Below are 19,570 nucleotides of genomic sequence, written 5' to 3' on the forward strand. Positions count from 1 at the left end.
ATCTAATCTTAAAATCTGTGACATTTTTCAACTAAGGACCAAATGGAGTGCTGAGAATTTACTTATAGGTTATTTTTGTAGTTAAGATAATTAGGCCAAGGGACACGTAGAACAAAAATTTCTTGGGACAACATGCATCATGTTCTGTTTTAGGGCTTTCCTTTCATTGTTTGAAGCCACTCATAGCTGAACAATTTGAAGGGGGAACCAATGCCTTTTTCACAGGAGTGCAGAATACACATAGCAGCAGCCCCCGTATAGTCATGAAAGAGCTAGCTATTATTACATGATGAGCATCTGAAATTTCAATAGGGCTAGCTTCAGTAAAATAAAAGCAACTGCCCTTTTAATGCAGACCTACTCACAAAATCTTCAAAGATTTTTCACAGCCTGCTGATGCATCATAATATGTTCACGCTAACAATTCACTGGCTGTATAAACTTCATGGCTGTCAACTATTTTGCTTGCCCTAGCCATATAGACGTCACGGTTGTCAGTGGAGATAGAACTCTGTACCTTCTGTTCCAAAAGCACAGGCCCCTAAGTGTAAGGACTGATAGCATGTTACTAGCATGTGGGACAATGCAAATTGGAGAATGTAAAGCTGCTACTGTGGGAATTGACTATGGTAATGCGCATGTTAAGCCTTTGAGCATGTCCAACATGAACTAGATGGTTCCAGAATCCTGAGCAGATTCAAACTGAGCAACTATTCCAGCTGTTAAAAGTGCCTTGCTTTCTCTCCAGCTAACCTAACTCCTGAGTCCTTACACCTACCCCTTGAGCTAAAGAAGGATCTCCACTAGCTCGAGTAGTACTAAGCTTTATATCATCTTTGGAGAAGTCACTAGAAGCGATGACATAGGACATGATCCAAAGCCCATTAAAATCAATGGGAGCCTTTCCATTGACTTCCCTGGGCTACAGATGAAGCCCATAGAGACAACACTTGAGTAGGCCTGACATTCTCTCCAGTAGAGCAGAAGTGCAGAATCTGTGGCTCTGGTTTTGAAATGTGGCTCTCTTCTTTGCCCCCAGCATTGGGGATTGCCATGACTAGGGAATAGGCAGAAGGCCAAGAGGAAGTAAGTGCTGGAGCAAAAAGGGAGTCCAGTCCTTCCCATCAGACAAATTATATCCTTGTTCTGCTGGCCACATACAGCAGATTTCTTTCTGTGGTTCCAAGGGAGGGAAGAAGATGTTACGATAAGTCACTGGCCCAATGAAGAGAACAATCCCCAGGGCAACGCACTCCCTAGGGGTCACTTCAGCCAGCCAGGATGCAAAATGACCCAAGGGAACAGATTGCTGCAAGATTATTTTGTCCTGGCATCATATCAGAAGCCACTAACTTGTTGCTGCCTGTGTATGGGAGCACCGCCAGGCCCAAAAACGAGAGAAGGAGCCAGTCAAGGTCGGGAAAGGAGGTCAAGAGTACGTTTTGAAAAACTAACTTCCCCTCCCTTGGGAGGAGCAATTTGTTAGGCCGGTGCCATTGTCCGGAGCTGGGTGTGCAGAAAGGCTGCAGGATCAGTTTGGACAGTGTCAGCTACTTTCAGACCCAAAGTCTTTGATTTTTTTTTTAAAGATTGTTCTGTGAAACAAATGTCTGGATTAAAAAGAAATGAAACAAGCTTTTAGTGAAATCTTTATTCTACTTTCATTTTCCTGTATATTTTAGCATGCTCGGATACGACATGTGAGGTCAGATCTCAGACATCCAAACTTAGCAGTGCTACACAAGATGCATTCAATGAACCTGAAGGAATTAATCCACGAACAGGCTGCTCTTTGTCTCAGTGCAATGAAAGGAACTCCTCTGAGGAAGACCTATCAGATCTCTCAGGTTGGTTTCCTATCTGATTCCTGACTTTTTCCCCTTTTGTGTATTAACATAAATGTACAGAGCACTGTACAAATGCTTATGACAAAACATTTTGGCTAAAACTTTTTAAAATGAGAGTATTGTGGTGTTTAGATGTGCTTGTGATTATTAGAACTGGGAGCACTGGCTGTTGGGAGTCTGAAAGGACAGGAAACAGGAAGGTAGGGGGAGGAGTTGAGGAGGCTGAGTGAGAGCTACAGAGGGTGCAGCAGCAGCTTGGTACAGAGGTTTCCACTGTAAAAATAAAGTCCTGTTGAAGTTGTTAGTAACTTGCCTGGTTGATACAACAAGCATAAAGTTAGGCTCATAAATCCATATTTACATATCTAAATAGGGGGCTGATTCAAAGCCCAATGAAATTGAGGAGCATCTTATAACTCACTTAATGGGCTTTGGATCAGGCTCTATATAGCATGATTTTCCAAATTGCTGAGAATATTTGTTTTAATTGAGACCACAACTTAAACCCCTATACAGCAAAGCACTTAAGCATGGTACGGCATGTGAGCAGAACATTGACAATCTAGATCTTTTCTGGGAATTTTGCACTCAGAATATTAAGTTATGTTCAGAATTACCCAAAATATGGTTCTGCTTTTTCTAAGGATGTCAGTGTTCTGTAATAATAATACTTAATAATGAAATCCCCTAAAAGAAGGCATCAGAATATGAATGCATGAATTCAGATACTGTATTTAACAAGGCAGGTAGCCAACAAAATTCATTGCTACATGACAAAATACAAATACAGAGGATGGACCAAAACATTTTAAATCTCATTTATCATGTCTGTGAAAAGAATTTACATAAATTATAGCTCCTGACTCCCCTTACTCATAACTTATGACCTCAGTTCAGCAGAGCACTTAAGCACAAGATTAACTTTAAGCATGTGATTAAATCTATCCTTCTTCAGCATACCAGACTTCTAATAGATTGTCCAGCTGTAAGATATCCCCTCTGTCCCTATTTTCAAATGCACTCATATGAAAGTTAACTAAGAAATGGCTCCTTTTGCTTTTGGCCCCCTCTTGCATTCAGAGAAGCAGGACTTTGTATGTTCCTTGTAAATAAAGAAGGCTGCATCAAAGAAATTATACCAGAGTCTATCATCAGTAGACAAGGACATCCTCAGGGCCCAGAACTTTGAGTAGCTGCTCAGGTTCAAAAAAGGTAACAATATGTTTCTGGTTCATGATCTTGATGTTAAAATACCGAAAAGACTTCACTCCTTAGAATCTAATTCCCAGTCTGTACTCTTGGAAGTAGTTCACTGATGTCAGAGAGGCTGCTTATGCACTTATGGATAAGTACAGGCTGATGAATACATTCCTTATTCTCTAACTCATACAGATAGCAGACTCGATTCTGTTCTCACTGAAGTCCAATAAGAGTTTTGCCATTTACTTCAATGAATGCAGAATCAGGTCCAATAATCATTCTAACTGAGCCTAACTTAAGTTTGAAATACATTTATGTTGATGCTGGAAGACTAGGATCACAGCAGATAATCTGGAGGTTGGTTGATGAATGTTTCAAATATTTTCCAAAAGTGTAACATATTTTTTAATTCAAGAACAACAACATAAATCTGTAAAATACACAGTATAGTTCAAGCAGTCCTAGGGCCTGATGATTCTCCCCTGACTTGTAGATTGGGTCATCACTTACTCCTGTGAGAAGTGGTGCTAACTTTACCACAGTTTGTGCTGCCATTATTGTGATTGAGTGGAGGATTTTTGATTTGGTAGCTTCTTACACCTGCTTCCCATACATCACAAATGACTACACAGGTGTGCAAAGCAATGAAGAATCAGACTCATGATATTTAATTTTCATATTTCCTTTTTATATAAGGGGGTATTGAGAATGTGCTCTATCACATTTCTTGGTCTTTCAATCTTAGGAATCAAGGACAGAATTGATATTATTCATAATTATATTAACTATTCCTAGAGTTTTACTTCTCCCTAATGCTATTGTGATTTTTCAAGTGAATTCACTTTAATCAGATGCTTCACATACCCCTTTCAGACCTAGTCAGTGTAATTTATAAGAGTAATGTTTTCTTGTGTTGCAACAGGACTTTCTAAAAGGGCTGCGTCTTTGAACATTGGATGTGTAAGTGAAGATGAATCACTAGCTGCAATCAGGCTTTCCTTGTTGGATCACCAGAGTTGGGAAAAGACAGGCCAAGATGAAGGTATTCAGAATGATGTCGAAGAATGGTGCAATGCCTCAGAAGACATTTTGGGATATAAGATGGAAAATATTATTGGATCTGCAGCCCTAGATGCCAATGGTAAGGAGAGATTTAAATTAAAACAGGCTTTATAGCAAATAATGAGTTCAAGCCAGTCACTAGTATATTTTCCAAAGAAACCCCCTGAACCCAATTCTCTAGCAGCACAAAGCAGTGGGAAAACTGGCTCAACAGTCTCCCTGAACATTCCCCTTGTGTAGGAGCGGCCCCAGGCCCCAGCATGCCAAGCGCGTGCTTGGGGCGGCATGCCGCGGGGGGCGCTCTGCCGGTCGCCGGGAGGGCGGCAGGCAGGGCTCCGGTGGACCTCCCGCAGGCAGAGCCGCGGGACCAGCGGACCCTCCGCAGGCACGCCTGCGGGAGGTCCACCGGAGCCACGGGACCAGCGACCAGCAGAGCGCCCCCCGTGGCATGCCGCCGTGCTTGGAGCGGCAAAATGTCTAGAGCTGCCCCTGCACTTGTGCAAACTAAATTTTAGAAAAGAGGCTTAAATGAAAATGAATAAGCTAATCAAGGAGACCCTAAATGCAAACATTAAACAAAAAAGAGAGAGAGAGAGAGAGAGAGAAATTAAAAACCTTGGACTCAATATGGAGGCTATTTAGAATCACAGAAGTATACTGCAAAAGGAAAAAAGAGAAATGAAAGCAGAGTATGGATATGACTTTGGCAAAAGAAAATCATGTCTCTCTTATCTATTCAAATCCTTTGAGCATGTCAGTGAAGTGGTGGATAGAAGGGGACCATTTGACATAATAAAGGCCAATGGAAAAGTCTCTTATCGGAGAGTACTAAGTAGTCATGAAGTGAGAAGTAAAGTATTCTTATGGATTAGAAAATGAATAAAGGACAAATGAAAAAGGGCCATATGCTGGGCACAGGGTCAGGGCAGAGGAGAGTGCTGCTCAGGGAGCATTGTGCTAAAGTGATGTAAATCTAGGGTGAGCAGATGTCCCGATTTTGTAGAGACAGTCCCGATTTTTGGGTCTTTTTCTTATATCGGCTCCTATTACCCCCCACCCCGGCCCGATTTTTCATATTTGCTGTCTGGTCACCCTATATAAATCTCAACGTTGTACTTCCCCAATTGTGGTAGAGCCGCTACAGGGCCAGTTCGCTTTCATTGAGTTAGAGCAATCTGAGGGCCCCAAGGGGCCAAACCTGCAGCTGCAAAAGTGTCCTAGTTGTTCCCCTTTTCCTCCAGCCAGAGAGAGAGGTGAGGAATGGTGAGAGGTGGAGAGACAGGGCAGAGGAAGTGTCTTTTTTCTGAGTGCATAGCTTACCTGTCATGTTTAGGCTCATAATATGACTTCATACCAATGATCCCATTAAAGGCCCAATCCCACAGAAACTTCGTAACCACCATGTGTAGTCACTACACTTAGGCCTGGTCTACACTAGGGGTGGGGGGTTCGAACTAAGGTACGCAAGTTCAGCTACGTGAATAGCGTAGCTGAACTCGAACTACCTTAGTTCGAAGTACTTACCCGTCCTGACGGCGCGGGATCGAAGTACGCGGCTCCCCCGTTGACTCCGCCACCGCCATTCGCTGTGGTGGAGTTCCGGAGTCGACGAGAGCGCGTTTGGAGTTCGATATATCGCGTCTAGATGAGACGCGATATATCAAACTCCGAGAAGTCGATCGCTACCCGCCGACCCGGGCGGGTAGTATGGACGTACCCTTAGTAATAAGACTGTAGGATGAGGCCATTAATGCCTTTATCAATACAAAGGCAGTAGTGATATTAAGGAACATTTATTTTTTATAATGGCAGAATATTTACAATTCTCTCTCTAAATCTGAAACACTGAGAACTGAAAAAAATGGTAACCTATTTTAAGGCTAGATTCTTCCCTCAGTTATACTTGTACAATCCTAGTGAGGTTATGGAGTTGTGTGAGTGTAACACAAAAATACTAGAATTGCACTTCCTCTACACTGATAAATTACCTTGTCTATGTTGTTATCGTTTTCAGTGCACATTATACATGCCCCAGATAATTACAGTAACTTAAAGTGCCAGCACAGTGGCATGTCTTCTCTGACATCTCTTCCTACTCTTTTTTCTCCCTAAGGACTTCTGCTTTAAAATATGTCTTGCGATGTCACTGGCTTGATATGTATTTTGAATTTTTTTGCTGGCTTTGGTTTCTTATTGTCCACGGTGTGTGATAAAACAAAATAATCCTGATAAAGTCACAGCTGCAAAGAGAAAATTTGTTATAGTAAAGATAAATTGAGACATGGGCACAAACATTGCACATGTTATTAATAAAGCTGAGAAGTCATCCACGTTTGCAAAAATAATTTTTTAAAGGTTAGAACTTGAGAGGGATAGAAAACATGGAAAATCAACAATTAAATCTTGAGCCAACTTCCCATCTCACAGCCTTACTTTGCCTCAGTGATCTGGCTTGTATTTCTGAAGTAACTGTGGAGAAGATTAAAAAGAACACAACTTTGCCTCATTAATTCTAAAAGACTTGCATTACTCTGGGTGTACTGTGAGAGAAATAGCATATCGAGGAATAAAAGACCTTATATACATTTTAAAAATTATATTTCTAAAATGGATTTCATCTTGATAGGTCTTAAAGCCACTTTCTCTATCAAGATAAAGATTCCTGTTTGACACATAGCCCCGTTCCAAAATAGAAAGATTGCTGTAAATGGTCTTGTTTGTGAGAAGAATGATGACATTGATCATAAGTCGAATTATTTTTAATTTTGCTGATGGATGAATGTTGAGTGACTAGTTGTTGAAAAAGAACCCTAGCAATCCCCCCCACACCCTAATAAGATCTTTGTATCAAACTTTCTGCAAACTGGTGACACAATGTCATCTCACGACCTATTCACCTGCATAAGACCATGCCAACATCCTCAAAAATGGTATTGTGCATCTGGAAGTTTGGAGTGTCACAGACTTACAATATCTGTGGTATGTAAAACACTGAATATTTTTTAAAATTGCTATTTCAAACAGAACTTCACTTAAAATTAGCCTCACACCTGATTTGTCTGATAGCCTTGGAGGGAAGTGCTGCAAGAAGTAAGCAAAGATAGCAAACCATACATGTCTGAACCACAACCTGAGAGTTAATCATAAAGTTTCCTACGTAGAGTTCTGTTGTTGGGTGCTGACTAATAGCCCCTCCCCCATTCTGCATCCAACAAAGAAACAACGATTTTAAGCCAAGAAGCCTTTCCGGTCTGTGGGGTGGGGGGGTGGAGGGGCTATTAGTCAGCACCCAAGAATAGAATTCTAAGTAGGATGCTTTATAATTAGCTCTGAGGTTGTGGTTCAGACATTAGATAATAATTTGGTTTCAGTATTAAGACATTTAACCATCTCCAAGTTACAGATACAATGGACTTTTGTAATATTCTTCATTTGGGATTTATAAACAAATGGACAGCTGCCATCTTGGAATCCCCTTTAGCATCTGTAAGGATTGATTATTTTTAGAATTAATTTCATGATTTAATTCCATTCCAGCACTGAGACTAACTTGCTGATTTTTTTAATTTGACCTTGGTTTGATATTGAGTTGATGGTTGTATAGTATTATTTTAGTTTAGCTTAGTATTAACAATGGCTTAGGTTTGATTATATGTTTTCTTGATTTTTATTTTAATTCGTTTAATGAATTTTAACACAATTTATAAAATTGATGGAATCATGTTTCTTTCAGAAAGCCACCTGGATCCAGAATCTCTTAGGACATGGGTGGTTATAGCTGATCAAACAAAAAGCCTGGCAGCTCCACCTCCGTAGCTTTTGGTTCTTACAATACTGAACTTAAACATTTTGAACAACATGTTGGATTTGCCACTCTTTGTTGAACCAACATAAAATACTGAAATTGCACAGGATCCTTTTTGAAGTTAGTTTAAACAAACCTAAGTTTAATATTGCAAAGGCGAATAAAGTACATAGGGAAACTCTGGCTCTTCTTTCTGAGATCTCTCTTGCTTTAGTCTAGATTGTGAAGCATATAAAAGTCAGTTGGATTACTCAAGTAGATAATTGCTCCCCAGTGCGCGTATGGCCCCTAATTTTTTCCCATTATTTTTCTGTTTAATTTTGTTGTAAAATTGTTTGCTTCAGTTTGTAATATTCCTCTCCCATTGGAATAGCAGTTAATCATACTGTAACATATGGCTTGTGCATTATAGGATTTTTATTCATTTCATTTTGTTTGCAATCAGACAATCCCAACAAATATTTTATATGTACTAAAGATGATGACAATTAAAGAAATGAACATCTTACAGTTGGGATCAGAAATTATTTTCTTCTCAGTTTCTTATTACTATACTAGCTGCTTTAATTGCTAGCAGCATTACATTAATGTTAAGCATTGGTCCTCAGCACCAAATAGCAATTTATCATCTTTCTTGGCAGGCTTCCTGCTTCATCTTGCACCTGCCTTCTTGAAAGAAAACAAGACATCAGATACTTACTCAAATAATGGAATAGCTGATCAGCAGAGTATCTACACAATGGTAAGTTATCCATGGTAAAAGAACAACTTTTTCATGCGTTATATGTGACATATGCATCCTTTCTCTTAAGATTTATGACATCCATGACCGTTAGTAATGTTAATATAATCATTTTACACCCTAGCTGCAAAGCTTAAACTTATTATCAATAGGCTTCTATATGAGAGTCAATCAAGCAATTTCATAAATACTTTAAAACACCTGCATCGTCTGTATAAATGTAGGAATATCAATATCAAATTATCATCTCTCAAACCATTATGCAACTGCATCTCACTCATAGGCCTGGGGACCCAAGTAAACAATGTGGAAGCAAATTAAAACAAAATCAAATATTCATTTGGGGTTGATCCAGTATGATATATTCATATATGCATTATGTTTATTGGGACATGTATTATATAGCCAACACACAAATAAAGAAAAAAAAAGAATCAAACCATGAGTCTGTATATGAGAAAAATGGTGGGAGCTATTCATTAATAGAGCATATGGAATTCTTATTCACAAACATCAAATGGCTAAACTAAAAATGTCTAAAAACAAATGCATACTGTTAGCTCTGATCGGAGCAGGATTGGATGCTAATCTGGAACAGGAAAAGCTATACCCCAAGAGAAATAGATGGTCTGATTGTTAGGGCCCTAGTCTGGAGTATAGGAGAGCTGGGGTCTAGTTCTACCTCAAGCATAGGTGCTTTGCACAAGTCATTTAGCTCTACTGTGCCTCATTTTCCATCTGTAAAATAGTGTTTCCTTATCTCACCAGGATGTTGTGAGGAGAAATACATTAAAGACTGAGTAAAAGTTCTTTAGGTGGATAAAGACTCTAACTAGGTTCCTCTATCTGATCCAAAACATTTCATATGTTAAGAGTGTGGAAGAATAAGTCTTCACTCTTAGGTTGGTTGCAGCAAGTCAGAGGCAGTGTTTATTCTCAAGCAATTGCAAGGGGGAGAGTGCGCACGGACAGGGATTCCCCCTCCCAAGGTAGGTCTCCACCAGATACACAATTAGAGCAAGCATTTATACCTTTTGTGACATACAGTAATGATCAACAGCTGCATTTTGTTTATACATATTCCTTCCTGATATCTTCTCAGCAATTTTCTGCTGCAGTCTGCTTTCCATTCTTATCTAACAGAAGGTCAAAATAACCTCTCACAGTTTTTCCCACTCGCCCAGGCCCTGCCTTAAAGTCTCGCGTTATTAGAGTTAGAGTTAGCCTGACTCTTGCTCTTCCTGGAAGACTAAGATCTTCTAACTATAAAAACAACCATGTAAGAAAAAATACGGTTATATTAAACAAAGCCTAGTTTCTAGATTGTTGTTTGGATTCTGGCCAAGCCTACCAGTGGCCTAAAGTTGTTGCTCATACACCTGAAGCTGTTTGATGGTTTCAGTCTAGTTCTTCTTCGAGTGATTGCTCATGTGTATTTCACAATAGGTGTGTGTGCTCACCATGTGCACCGGTGCTGAAAGTTTTTCCCCTAGCAGTACCCATAGGGGAGCGCCCCAGTGACCCTGGAGTGTCGCCTCCATGGTGCGGTGTAAGGGGCGCTCCGCGCTCCCCACACCCTCAGTTCCTTCTTGCTGCTAGTGAAGGTGCATTGGAACTGCTCTGCTCCGGCTTGTCTGCAGCTTTCCTCTTGAACTCTTGTTCGTTCATAGTTAGTAGTACCTGTAGTTAAAATAGTTTAGATTAGTGTTAGTTTAGTTTAGTGCACCCGGGTCGGAGCATGCCCCTGCCCTGGGCTTTAAGTCGTGTGACACTTGCAGGTGGCTGATGCCAGTGAGTGACCCGCACACAGACTGTTTATGCTGTCTGGGGGAAACCCATCTCAGCAATCGCTGCAAGATTGGCAGATATTTCAAGCTTTGGACCAAGAAGGAGAGGGAAGTTTGGCTTCAAGCCATTCTGATGGAATCGACGTTGACCCCGACTCCCGTGTGCCGATCGAAGTCAGAACTGGGTACCACAGTATTGGTGTGCGACGACCTTTTGGTGCCTTCCTCCAGTCAGCACTGCTTCCCATCCGCAGGGCGTTCCATGAAGGCTAAGAAGAGGTCTTCTCCGCTGAGGCACCAGAGCAAGACCAGGGGAGAGACTAGACCCATATTGGGCAGTTCTCAGTCTCTGTCAGCCTCCAGACCTCCGACTCAGGTTGAGTGGAGTAGCCCGGCCCATTCGGCGCAGGTTTCCCCAGATGTCCGGGTGCCCTCCACGCCGGAGGCCCTGCAAGCGGCCCAGGATGTTATATCTCTGCTGGTACCAGGGGCACCACCACTGTTGGGTCCCCAGTCCAGAGGAAAGCGACTGCTTGGATCTCTGGACTGATTGGTCGCTGCCTGGTTGGTATCATTCGCGGTCAAGGGAATGTTCCTGATGTCGTTCACCGCTCAGCGACGGTCCTGTGCGCAGTCTGCGCCAGTCCGCGTTGACCCTCACCAGATTGTCTGGCTGGGTTCCGACTGACAGGGGTTCCAGACACCGCTCCGCCTTGAGGGACCGTAGACCTCGCGAGGGAAGCGGGGCCCGTTGAGACCAGGACAGACGGCACTGGAGGTCTTCATCTCTGAGAGGCTACCATAGTCCGTCGCGATACGGGCATCAACGCCATTCCCGTTCTTCGTCTCACTCCAGGACCCCACCGCAGCACTGCTCCCGCAGTCCCGGGCGTCGATCACCAGGACCTCGCCGTCACGGATCTGCCCGTCTGAGTTGATCGCAGAGCAGCTGCTACCGGCTGTACTACTCTTCTATATCGGGATCACGGTCTTGTGGTCAGCACCATTCCTGACACCACTGCTCCTCCTGATCCAGGGACAGCGGCAGGTCGTACGCCAGCCCAGCCTTCTTTCATAGTGGTCATTTGGTGGGACGGGCTAGTCAGTCAGCGGGGGCTCATTTGGTGGCTGGAGCCTCGGAGAGACCGTCGGCCTCCCTCTCCCGGCCTCCCAGAAAGGAGTTGGTGGGGCGTGCATCTTTGGTTCCGTGCCTGGAGGATGACCAAGTGGTGGGACCTCTGGTATTGGTGGGTATGCAGAGTACTGCACCCGCATCCTCATCCTCCCCTGATGAGGCAATTATGGCCCCTCCTCCCTCTGTTCTATAGGAGGACTCTAAGGCCCACCAGGAACTATAAAAAGGGTGGCATCAAGCCTCAACCTTCAAGCCGAGGAGGTGGAGGAGCCCTCGGACTCCCTCTTCAACATCCTCTTGACCTTGGCACTGGGCACTCCACTCCACGAAGGGTCGGCAAAAATTTCAAACGCCTTGTGGCAAACCCCGGCTTCCTTGCCCCCCATCTCTAAGAGGGCAGAATGGAAGTACTTTGTGCCCACCAAGGGTCACGAATACCTGTACACTCACCCTGCCCCCAGCTCCCTGGTGGTCGAGTCAGTCAACCACAGGCAGAGGCAGGGTCAACCAGCCCCTACTCCAAAAAGTAAAGATTCAAGGAGGCTGGACTTATTTGAGAGAAAGGTTTATTCATCCTCAAGTTTCCAGTTAAGGGTGGTGAACCATCAGGCTCTCCTGGGTCGGTATGAGTTCAATTTGTGGGGCTTTCTATCCAAGTTCAAGGACTCCCTCCAGGAGAGTGACAGGAAGGAGTTCAAAGCTCTGGTGGAGGTACAGCGGCTGCCAGGGCGACCCTGCAGGCAGCATCAGATGCCATGGCTATGGTTGCAAGGTCTATATCCTCCACGGTGTCCATGAGGAGGGTGTTGTGGCTCCTGCTGTCTGGGCTGTCCAGTGAGGTGCAGAACTCCTTGCAGGACCTCCCGTTCGATGGCAAGGCCCTGTTTGTGGAACAGACAGACGTGAAGTTGCATGGCCTGAAAGATTCCCGCACAACACTTAAGACACTTGGCCTCTATGTCCCAGCTCTGGCCAGGTCCAAGTTTAAGCCTTAGCAGGCTTCCACCCAGGCCACCCACTCTAAATATGAGCCCCCTTATAAAAATTCACTGGGCTATAAGGAACGCTCACAGAGGCAGTCCTGGTCTGCCCCCCCAGCCTGGGCCCCCCAAGGGTAAACAGGCGGGGAAACGTCAGTTTTGACGGGACGCCCAGGGGAGACTTACCAGTTCATACCAGGGATCCACCCGCAATAAAGCTTCCCTTCTCCAGCCGGCTGCGAGTTTTTCTCCCGGAGTGGTCGCGGCTGACTTTGGACTGTTGTGTCCTCAACACCATCTCCCGAGGCTACACCCTCCAGTTTACCTCTACCCCACCCAACCACCCTCCGCCCCAATCCCTTCTGCGGGGGGACCCCTCTCACGAGGCCCTGCTCAAGCAGGAGGTGGGGTGGCTCCTTGGCTTGGGAGCGGTGGAAGTGGTGCCAGGAGAATTCAAACGCAAGGGGTATTACTCCCACTATTTCCTTATCCCGAAGGTCAAATGGGGGCTCAGGCCCATTCTGGACCTGCAACGCCTGAACCAATACATGGTAAAGCTCAAGCTTCACATGGTCTCTCTGGGCTCCATCATCCCCTCCCTGGATCCTGGGGACTGGTATGCCACCCTCGATCTGCAGAACACGTACTTCCACATTCATATATTAGAGAGACATAGGCACTTCGTCCGTTTCATGGTTGGGTAGGAACACTACCAATTTACGGTCCTCTCGTTTGGCCCTTGTACTGCTCCCAGCGTATTTACAAAGTGCATGTCTGTGGTGGCAGCTTACCTCAGACATTGTGGGATCCAGATCTTCCCCTATCTAGACAACTGGCTGGTCAAGGGCAGCTCCTGATTGCAGCTGCGGGATCACATGGAGCTCCTCCTGTCCATGTGTGCCACCCTGGGCCTGTTGGTGAACAACACCAAATCCACATTAGTCCTGGTACAGCACATAGAATTTATCGGGGCAGTCCCGGATGCGACATCGGCCAGGGCCTCGCTCCCACCTGACAGATTTGAGACCCTTAAAGGGCTCATCGACACAGTCACAAGGTTCCCCGTGACCACAGCCAGAGCGTGTCTCCAGCTCCTGGGTCACATGTCAGCATGCACATATGTTGTTCGCCATGCCAGACTCAAGATGAGGGCCCTGCAGCTCTGGTTGGCCTCGGTGTTCTCCCAGGCCAGAGATAGGATGGACAAAGTCCTCACTGTGCCCGAGCTGGTGATCGCCTTCCTACAATGGTGGTCCTCTCCGAGAAACATGCTCCGCAGGGTCCCATTCAGGGGTAGGCCCCCATTGGTGGGGCTGGTGTCCAACTCGTCAGACCTGGGATGGGGAGCCCATGTGGGGGATGTTCAGACCCAAGGTCTGTGGTCAGCGCAGGACCTTGCCGTGCATATAAACATCAAGGAGCTCAGGGTGGTCCAGCTGGCGTTAGTGGCCTTCCACTCACACCTGGAGGGCAGAGTGGTCAGGGTTCTCACGGACAACATGGCCTTGATGTTTTACATCAACAGGCTAGGCGGGGCCTGATCCTCTGCCCTCTGCCTGGAAGCCCTCAGGCTGTGGGACTTCGGTATAGCCTACAACATTTGCCTACAGGCCTATCACCTACCGGGTGCCCAGAACTTGTGGGCGGATTGCCTGAGCCAAGACGTCTCTCAGCACAGGTGGGCTCTACACCCAGAGGTGGTGCACGGGATTTTCCAATAGTGGGGAACTCTCCAGGTGGACCTGTTCACGACTTGGCAGAACCGCTGGTGTCCCCGGTTCTTCTCTGGGGGGTGGTGGTGGTTGGGAGTGGTTGCCTTCTCTGATGCCTTCCTCCTATCTTGGTTGGGCCAGATTCTCTATGCCTTCCCCCCGATCCCGCTGATTGGCAAGGTCCTGGGAAAGATAAAAACAGACAGGGCCCGGATCCTGATTGCCCCAGCGTGGCCCAGGCAACGTTGGTACAGGAGCCTCACGAGCCTGGCAGTCGCCCCGCCATGGCGACTCTGTCGGAGTTGTCTGGCAAGAAGGAACTGAGGGTGGGGGGAGAGTGCAGCGCCCCTTATACTGCACCATAGAGGCACCACTCCAGGGGTTGCTAGGGGTGCTCCCCTACAGGTACTGCTAGGGGAAAAACTTTCAGCACCGGTGCACGTGGCGAGCACGCACACCTGTTGTGGAACAGACATGAGCAACACATCTCAAAGAACACCAGTTACAGAAAAGGTAACTGTCTTTTCCCAGGGATAAGTATCCACACTACAGTTACCATCACCGCAACTGGCACTAACTGGCAACCTCATTGGCAGTCTCATCACAGTGGCTAAGGGCTGACCTATACTCTCACAATAAAGAGGGTCCCTCCAGATAAGTGTTGAGGTATTTTGATCAGGCAATGTGGGGGAAGCTTGCACTGCAGCCGCCTACGGGGTGCAGTGCAAATACGCCTACGGGGGTGCAGTGCAAATACGCCTACGGGGTATTTGTTCTGCTGTTAAACAGAGGACATCAGTCTCCGGGGCTCTGCCTGGCACCTTTCACAAAATCTAAACAAACACATGAACAAAAAACATAAAGTTAATTTGGTCTAAGTCTGGTGTATGTGAAATGGTGCTTGTATGTAGCTCTTGGCTCAAAGTAGTAGGGACAGAATTTGTTTCAACTATAAAGCCCTTCTATTTGAATATATATTAACTTCTCCTTGTTTCTATTGCCTCAGAAAGTATTCTTTACACTAATATTCTGAGTTGGCATTTATCCTCATTTATCTTCTTCCCAGTCTTCACCTATGGTCACATTTTATTTTCTGCCTTTGGAAAGGCAGGCTCTCTCAGCCTTCTGCAAAACTGATAACAGTGACTATGTAGGATAACTTGGCTAACTTAGCATAGGCTGAATAGCTTCAGAAAAATATAACATGCTCTGTGAAGGCCTGCTGGTCTGGCTAGTATATTCAGCATTAAGACATCCAGTGGGAATAGCAGTGGGTGCCCTATAAATTTGGCATAATTTCTGGAAGACCACCCTTAAAGGCAATACTTCAAGGAATAACATTGCAGTGCCAGGAAATCTGGTAAACTGCTACTCTAATGTCACTGTGGTGATTTTGTTGGCATTTTGAATGCAGCCCACTTCTATTACTAATATGTTTTGGACGGCAACTGAGTGCTCTCCTCCTCCCCCGACTGAAAATTTGGCTTTCCTAGTGCACTCGGGAGACTCGTGTTTTTGGCAGAGATCATCCTTCATGGAGGTAATGCATCAGGAAACACAGCCAAAGCTAAAACATACCAACTGGAATATTAATGTTGCTATATTGCAAGGTCTCCCTTTTGAACATCAGGGCCACATTTTTGCATATGCCTGGAGGCAGGCTGATGTTTTCCATTCACTTATTGCAAAATGACTGCACTGATATACTGCTTAAACGTCATCTTGAGTCCACGGGCCTCGTGTGGATGATGATTTTTTCAGGTTCTCCTGCTGTTATCCCAACCCTGGTGTAGCGCTACTTGTGAGAGCAATGGATGGAGACATTAATGTAGGCTAGTTGCCAATGTTTTTTCCTCATGTCATTCAGCACTAGCCAGAGGTCCTGATTCACCACTGCATGACTCCAGTTTTATGATGCTGTAATTCTGCGGCGTTACATTGATATACAACAGGGGTAATGAACTCGTGACTCAGACCTAGAATTGGACCCAGAAACTTAACAGCAAAAAATAAAAATAATAATAATAATCGTTGTAGGTGTTCTTTATATTGTATATGTGGCGATTTTCCTTTGATCTATCAGGTTTCCTTACACTCCACTATTACATGTTCAGATACCCTAATTTTCCTAATGAGCACTCAAGTGCAAAACTACTTAATAAAAACCAGCCTTAATGCTTGTGACTTAGAAGCTTCACTCAGTAGCAACAAAAGCAGAACAAATATATAGAGCTTTGTGTATCTGATTGCTTGGGCAAGTCGCCTTGCTTAGCAAATGCAAAGATATTAAATTTCTATTCAGATGATTAAAAAGAGCTTCTTCATGTTTTACCGCATGACCTGTTCTGTTTACGGTGCATTAGGTGTTTACTATAGTGATAGAAAATGGCACCTTCCCCATCTCTCTCTCTCTCTTTTTTACAACAGATGTTCCTTCAGAAGGACTTGCTGATCACCTGTGTCTTTCTTTGCACCTGACTAAGAAGCTTTTTGAAAATATAATATGCATGTTTGTTTAATTTTTTTTAAAGTGTAGCCTATAAAGTTAACAGCTGGTGTCAAGTTACTCAAATTGCACCTTATTTTTCTTATATTAGATTGAAACAGTATGCTATGTCAGCAGAGCCCATAACAAACAGCTTTCATGCCTCTCTTTTGTGTTTCATTCGTTTATGATGTACAAATCTAACAAGCACTCTTAAAGAACCTCTGTAAATTAGCTATATTAAAGATTAAAAACATTAAGGGATTCATTTTCAGGGGGTTGAAAGTCGATTTAATTGCATTTAATTCATGGGGTAAACCTTTATTAGCACAGCTAAAGGTAGGAGTGAAATAAGAGACTGTTTTCCAGGAGAGAAATATGTTTAACAGTGTGAAGGGCTGGTTAGACCATTTCCTTCTACTGTCCACTCTGCGTTGTAGATTCAGTTCTGCCAACAGTGATTCTCCTTAAGCTTGCATTGTAGATGCCTGTTATTTTGTAGCATGACCGAGTCTTCTTCCTGCTGTCACTGTGAATATCTGAGCTGCATTTGTGTGTATCATAGTGACACAGCTGGGAGGTCCTTAGGTGGCAATGAGTTTGTATTTTGATCCCAATCCTGTATTCCTTGTGAAGTCAAATGGAAGCTTAGGTTGTGCAAGGTACAAAGGAGGAGGCTAGTTGTGCAGTGTACTAGATATGATAAAACATAGTATTTCTCTGAAAATGAAGTCTTACTATCCAGCAGTTCACACTAAGGAAAGTCTGGATTTTGCTTTGTCAAACTTTTATGATCAAACTGGAAAAAAAAATCACAAAAAGTGTGGGTGTGCCATAACACTCATTTATTTTTCTTTACTCAGCTCCTTAATTATTATTATTATTATTTATATTACAGTAGAGTCCAGAAGCTCCAACTGAGATCAGGGTCTTCTTGAGCTATTCACTTGTACAAACATAGTAAGAGACAGTCCATGCCACAAAGAGGTTACATTCTAAATGGCCAAGATAGACAAAAAGTGGGAGAAAGGAAGTATTATGATTAGCTGGGAATGGAGAGCTTAAGTGATTCCCTTAAGGGGATCCAGAAAGTCTGTGCCAGAGTCTGAGAATTGAACCCAGCTCTCGTAAGTCCTCATTATGTGCCTTAACCACAAGGCCGTCCTTCCTCCATTGGTACAGTTTGCGGTATAGAATTATTTTCACTTTGTAATCGGAGACCATAAAGTTGTGTCTCAGGTTTTCATGATTAAATCTGACCAATAGTTCTAAACAACAAACCTTCCAGGGTCAAAATTTCTACATTAAAAGATAAGAACTGTGGCTGTGTTGAAAGAAGTCACATCAGTTTGCACACTATCTCCCAGAGTGCTACAGCAGAGATTTTGAGTTTCATTCAGTCACACTTATGGATGGTCTTAGGGTTTTGGCTAAATGTTACCCAGCCATCTGCAAAATGCCCCTCGAAAGCCCTCTCAAAAGAGCTTTTGCTCTCAGAAACTAGCAGAGATAGCAATATGGAAGAAACCGAGTGGCTGCAGCTCAATCCAAACTAGACCCAGGTCACGCTGATAGGAAGGGGAATAAATCCTACCAAACTGGAGGGGATTGAGACTGTTCCTCTGTGGAGAGGATATGCCCACTCTTGGTCTGAGATGTTTAAAATATTGTGTTCTTCCTGGAGCCTTTACTGATCCTAAATTCCCAGGCAGTAGCGTTAGCCTTGATGGATTTTTCCCATTTTGGACTGGATATAATTTTTAAGGAAATGTAAAAAGACTGAAGAATAGAGTTGGTTGGAAATTTTCCATCTGAATCATTTTCAGTGAAAAATCCAGTTTCTGCTGAATTGAAATTTTCTGCAGGAAGATTTTCATTTTGTCAAAAAGTTTCCATTTTCTGTCAGGAAAAATGAAACAAAAGATTTTGTTATACTGACCTGAAATATTTTATTTCAAGTCAGTTCAACATTGGGTGAACTACATCTCCCATAATGCAGCACAGTCTCTCCTCTGGCTGAGCATCATGATGCATCATGGGAGTCACATGGTTCCTTTCTCTCTTTTATCCCTCCTAATATGTGCCCCAGGGGGAAAGGTAGAAATGTTTCTCTAGCGGGAGACCCATCATGTGTGTGGCTGAATGCTTGGCCACTTCCTCCGGCATCACCCACTATAAGGGGTTGCATTTTGGAGGAGTTAGTGGTATGAATGCATCTGTGCGTCCTCTGCCTGTAGAGATCACTCATGAAGGACTTCATCACCACTTTGGCCTTGGCTGGCATGCATACGTTGTCATGGTACCGCTGCTGCAGCATATTGGAAACATACAAGGAGTAGGAACACTTTTTCCTCTGGATGCTCCAATGCCAGTCTCACTGAATACCCATGTGGTTCATCTGACCAATCACAACTAATTTATACCACTCAAATAACCAATATTGAATATCAAATACTTGCAGAGAAAAATGCAATTTGCCAAAATATGTCATTGAACATCAAATAAATTCAAGGAACTTGCAAGCTGCTTGATGATTTTCCATCAACAGAAAAAGTGACTACATTCATTGAATAAATTATTCATTGCAATATATTAGTCCACCTCTAGTAGCGACCACATAAAAATGGAAGTCTGTATTGTAATGTAACCTTAACTCTAGCTTTCTCTATAAAGCTTCAGTAAAGAAATTTGACTCTGGAGTTTTACTTTAGGGATTTTTCTGCTATATTTTTGTGTCCACATCTCCATCTATGCACCACCTATACAATTGTGTCCTTTGGAACAATGCAGATCACAAAGTCCAGCATGAATTATG

General features: G+C 43.9%; 1 protein-coding gene across 2 annotated transcripts in view; it reads left to right on the top strand.

Moving 5' to 3' along the window:
• Positions 1–19,570, top strand: part of LOC123368410 — a 239,342-nt gene that overhangs the window by 126,771 nt on the left and 93,001 nt on the right. The window contains exons 6-9 of one of the 2 annotated variants that reach the window (XM_045013182.1): positions 1,683–1,847; positions 3,970–4,188; positions 8,556–8,656; positions 9,559–9,645. In XM_045013182.1, the coding sequence (XP_044869117.1) occupies positions 1,683–1,847; positions 3,970–4,188; positions 8,556–8,656; positions 9,559–9,645 (572 nt within the window). The remainder of the gene's footprint in view (positions 1–1,682; positions 1,848–3,969; positions 4,189–8,555; positions 8,657–9,558; positions 9,646–19,570) is intronic. The other variant, XM_045013190.1, reaches the window with a different exon arrangement.

The sequence above is a fragment of the Mauremys mutica genome, chromosome 1, assembly GCF_020497125.1.
Source record: "Mauremys mutica isolate MM-2020 ecotype Southern chromosome 1, ASM2049712v1, whole genome shotgun sequence".
Taxonomy (NCBI): Eukaryota; Metazoa; Chordata; order Testudines; family Geoemydidae; genus Mauremys; species Mauremys mutica.